Here is a 4,764-nt window from a genome sequence, read left to right as displayed (position 1 = left end):
CTAAGATTAGGAAACCGTAAGCTACCAAACAATTTATTCCTAGAAACCAAACCCCACCAAATGGTATTGACGGGAGTCACCTATATTACCGCAAGCGATACATTTGGGAGTAATAGAATTGATAACCCATTTTGGAAATTTAAGCATAGACATATCAAGTAAGCAGGTATACTGGTGATACATGATCGTAGAAAGGTGGGTTTGCCCCTATAAGACATATTTTTAACCTAGTCATCTAGATATATTCTTAATGAATCTGTCCATGACATGCTGCAGATCCTCTATTTTCAGCTTGTTAAAATGTAGGGGAACCCCCAAATTTTTGAAAGGAAATGAACCATTTTACAGCAGAAAAAAATGAGCATAGAAGTTTGCCTGCTCAGCATCCACATTAATAGTCAATATGTCACTTTTATGGAAGCTGGTTTTCATACCATAAAGGCTTTCCAAACAGGAAAGAATCCCTTTTAGGTTTCTGGCTTTATCCATAGACTTCTTAATGAAAAGGATGGTATACTAGAGGCTCACAATACCACCAAAATGACATGAGGTTACGTCAAAAAAAATGACATGAGGATGAAGCGCAGAAACCGAATTATGGGAGCAACTTTTTCTAACATGAAGGTAACAAAATTACCATTTCAGGAAATATTTATCGCTCTCGCTTGCTATTTATATACTTTGACACTTATGTGATTAATCCAACATTAACCGGACTTCTCGCAAAACTTTTGGCATTTACACCCAGCTTCACTATCAAGATTTCTCATAAAAGAATAGTACATCTATATTTTTTTCTAAAAAATTCTCTCTCAACATAAAAGAATAATAGATCGCAAAAAAAAACATAAAAGAATAAAACTTTTGGCATTTACACCCAGCTTCACTATCCGTGACTTGTGTTACACCCCTACAGGATCTAGTTCAAATATGTACAATCTTCCATTTTGCTACTCTTACTCCTTTACAGCGGTCCTAACTAAGCTCTGTGATGATCAACACTATGCACCCCTTTCCTCGGTGTAACTTGATGCTCTTCGGTGACGTTGTAGCGCGGTGGTATAAGGCCCGATGGCACCATCCCGTTGCAGCAAAATGTCGGCGTGTATCGTTGAGTTTGGGAACTTTTGCCGGTGCCGATCTTGGTGGCTCTGCTGCTTGTCCTCTACAATCTTCTCAACCTTCATGTCAGCCTTCCACTCGTCACCAATAAGCTTTCCTTTGCTCCCAACGTTTTTCTCGGTATTTTCCACTACGACTGTGAACACGAATGGACCCACTTGTAGGTAGTCGTCCATCTTGAGTATGGGCTCTAGGGCCTGAACGACCTCTTTCATGGTGGGCCTCAACTTTGAGTTTTGGCTCAAGCATTTGTACGCCACTCGTGCGGCCAGTTCGGCCCCCTGGCACGAGTACTGGCATTCCAAAGCCGGATCCATGACCCGGTGCAGCTTGTCCTGCTTCTTGAGGTATGGCCTGGCATAGTCGACCAAGCTTTGCTCCCTGAAACGTCGAGCACGGTCAATGGACCGCCGACCCGATAATAGCTCGAGGAGCACCACGCCGAAGCTATAGACGTCGCTCTTGGCGGTCAGGTGCCCCGTCATGATGTACTCTGGTGCGGCATATCCATGTGTCCCCATGATACGTGTCGTGACATGAGTGGCGTCGCCGTTGGGCCCGTCCTTGGCGAGGCCGAAGTCTGACAGCTTGGCGGTATAGTCCTGAAATGCAAGAAGCAGATTAGGTTAGGCAAAGATAACTTGTGACAAACACAACTGGAGTGATATATGCATGTACTTAACATGACAACGTTCCTATCGTGCTAAGCTGTATCTGTCAGGCTGTTGCTTTGATACTGACATAATTGATTGTGGGTACAGATTTATTGATTGTGGGTAGGATTTATGTGAGAAATGGGCATCCAGGAACCTTCCAATTCCAAGTCCTAATCATGGCGCCGCTGGCTTTTCCAGCGAGGCCAGCTGTTTGAAACGGGTGTCAGACTTTGACATTCATCCGTCCACAAGTTGCTCTATTGCCAACTCGTGGTCAAGTCTCAAAAATGGTGAGATGATTGGATTAATCGGGCAGTTGAGTTGACTCACCGAGTCGAGCAAGATGTTGGACGCCTTGAGGTCGCGGAAGATGACCGGCGTGTCGGCGCCGTGGAGGAAGGCGAGGCCCTTGGCGGCGCCGACGGCGATCTTCATCCTCGTCATCCACGGCATGGGGCCGTCGATGCTTCTGAACAGGTGCTTCTCCAGGCTGCCGGTCCCCATGAACTCGTACGCCAGCATGCGGTGCTCCTCCTCGTAGCAGTACCCGACGAGCTTCACCAGGTTCTTGTGCCTCAGTTGCCCAAGGAAGAACACCTCCGCCTGCAGAATCAATCATGGAGAAGTTAGTTGGCGCAATAATGGAGGAGTTATTTGACAGCTCATGCATCCGTGCGTGCAAGTGCAACAATGGTGGAGTCAGTAGGTCGACTTACCAGCCACTCGTTATGGCCCTGCGAGCTGGAGTCGAGGTCAAGGTACTTGACGGCGACCGTCTGCGCCTCCAGGCCCGGCCGGAGCTCGGCGGCGAGCTGGCCCTTATACACGGGCCCGAAGCCGCCGCAGCCGAGGTACCTGGAGCGGGAGAAGCCGGCGGTGGCCGCCCTGAGCTCGGCGTAGGTGAAGGCGTGCAGGTTGGAACCCGACAGCGTCAGCGAGAGGTCCTCCGGCGTCAGCGTGCCCGTCGACCCCAGGCTGGACAGGGAGACCCTGGACGCCGTCGACGCGGACGACGACGGCAGCAGCGCCCTTCTGTCCCCTCTTCTCCTCCTCGGCGTGGAAGACGGCGACGGCCCTTCGTCGTCGGCATCGGCGGCAGCCCCCGCCCCTGCTCCTCCGACGCAGCAGAACATAGACCTCCACGTCTTTGGTGAAGCCATCGGTGACACGACCTCCGCGGTAATCGAAGATGGACCGCTCAATGCAAGAGCAAGAGACGGAAGAACTGGCAACGATCCTCTCGATGCAAAGTGGTTGGTTTCTTGGTTGAGCCTGTGAGTTGCGGTGTGAGGGTTTGAGGAGTTGAAGAGGAGATGGGGTTGGAGAGACTCGACTGGTTGACGACGAAGCATCGGTGGGCGACGGCGGGTATATAATGGCGGGCACGGGAGGGAACGGAATCGTGCGCGGTGTTGGCTTGCCTTGACCCTGTCGCGGGGCACGAAGAAGCCGCGACGCGCGGGCCTGCGAGCAGTAGCGAACAAAAAGCAGCAGACGAGTCGTTGAGCTTCCCGGGCTTGACTATTCACACCTTCCTCTCCTTTCCCTCGTACGGAACGGGCGGGGAGGGAGATGCCACGGGAGACCGGTAATCTGGAATCTGGTGCGTGGGCGCGTCACACCGCTTTACGTGCGTGACGCTGACCCGGCGCGCGACGGAACGGGTGGAAAACGTGAGGTTGCTTGAAGCGGGGCGCTCCGTGTCGATGCTGGCCGTGATTGACCGATCGGCGATGCAAATTAACTAGTGACAGATGTCAGGCCACGTGAAAACTCAACATATGCCGATCAGGCAGACAGCTGAATGTTTTAGTACGAGAGAGGATACTTGCCTCTTCTAGCTAGGTCCATGTTCTTCTGCTAGTAAAATGGTTTTCAGCCAGCAGCGCTGGGTGACAGTGGAAGCTGGTAAGGAAGCCGCGAGGTGCTACCTGAAGCTGGTAGAGCATGCAGCATCAAGCAGAATCTGGTTCCAGCAAATCTCGCCTCCCACCCACAGCAGAGCGGGTGCAACTTCCGGCCGGTTCTCGTGTTTATGCGCTCGTCGTTTTTCTGTTGATCCTTGCATGAATAATGACACGTGTGGAGGAGATCGGAGAATATTGAGTGACCAGATGATCGACAGGTTGGATGCTGAGATGCGTTGCACGCTCTGTGCTGATCGGCCGTACGTGCACAATACTCTTTTCTACGAGTACAATTTTACAGGTCAAGGAGTCGCGAGCAACTTGTGTTGCCTGTGCTTCGGAGGCACTTGCATTATTGCATTATGATGTTTGTCTGTGACAGCCCCACCCCTGGGCGCCTTCCAAGAAACTTAGCAACATGGTTATCATAACATTGCAGTTTTGCTGTTCTGTCCGCTAACCATAATCCAGCTTATCTGTCGTCTTTATCGGTTGACGTTTTGGGCTGGACAATGTTTTTTTTTTCTTTTTTCTTTCTTCTCGCAACTGTATTATACTACTTCGTCCCAAAATGTAAGGCGTTTTTTGACACTTAGTATGGTGTCAGAAAACATCTTATATTATGAGACGGAGGGAATAATAAGCGTGTCACGTATGAAGTGACATAGCATTAGCCTTGCACCATTGACCGTGAAGAATGTTGAGACTATTATGTCATTCTGGCATATCTTATCTTTTGACACCATATGCTTGCTCCCGAAGATTGGTCTACCTGCTTCCTTAGCTTTTGCTAAAGAGAAAATACCAGGAAAACGCTGACCAATGGAATGGGTCTTGTTCTTATGCATGGGCTGACTTACATGGGTATATAGGTGTACAAATGTAGGCACATTACTTTTACCAAAAGCAAATGGAGTGAATAAATATACAAAGCGTTTACGTATGTGATGTCCGTTGGCTGGCTTAGAGCATCTCCAACAGCTGCGCTTCGCGCCGCACGCTAAAAACTAGTATGCCGTGCGCGCTTCGGCTGGTAGCGCGGCTGCCAGCGCTGGCTCCAACAGTCGCGTTATAATGCA

The 4,764-nt window shown here is 50.0% G+C and overlaps 1 protein-coding gene across 1 annotated transcript; it reads right to left on the bottom strand.

Annotated features, from left to right (window-relative positions):
- Positions 1-848: 848 nt before the first annotated feature.
- LOC123088094 (probable serine/threonine-protein kinase PBL12) lies at positions 849-3,127 on the bottom strand. The gene is made up of 3 exons (XM_044510254.1): positions 2,495-3,127; positions 2,109-2,381; positions 849-1,724 (listed from the first exon to the last, which is right to left on the bottom strand). The coding sequence occupies exons 1-3, from the start codon at positions 2,936-2,938 to the stop codon at positions 1,002-1,004; spliced, it is 1,440 nt and encodes a 479-aa protein (XP_044366189.1). The 5' UTR covers positions 2,939-3,127; the 3' UTR covers positions 849-1,001.
- Positions 3,128-4,764: the final 1,637 nt, after the last annotated feature.

This window comes from Triticum aestivum, chromosome 1B, assembly GCF_018294505.1.
Source record: "Triticum aestivum cultivar Chinese Spring chromosome 1B, IWGSC CS RefSeq v2.1, whole genome shotgun sequence".
Lineage (NCBI taxonomy): Eukaryota > Viridiplantae > Streptophyta > Magnoliopsida > Poales > Poaceae > Triticum > Triticum aestivum.
The sequence above is the reverse complement of the archived record's forward strand: the minus strand, read 5'-3'. Positions and strand labels throughout refer to the sequence as shown.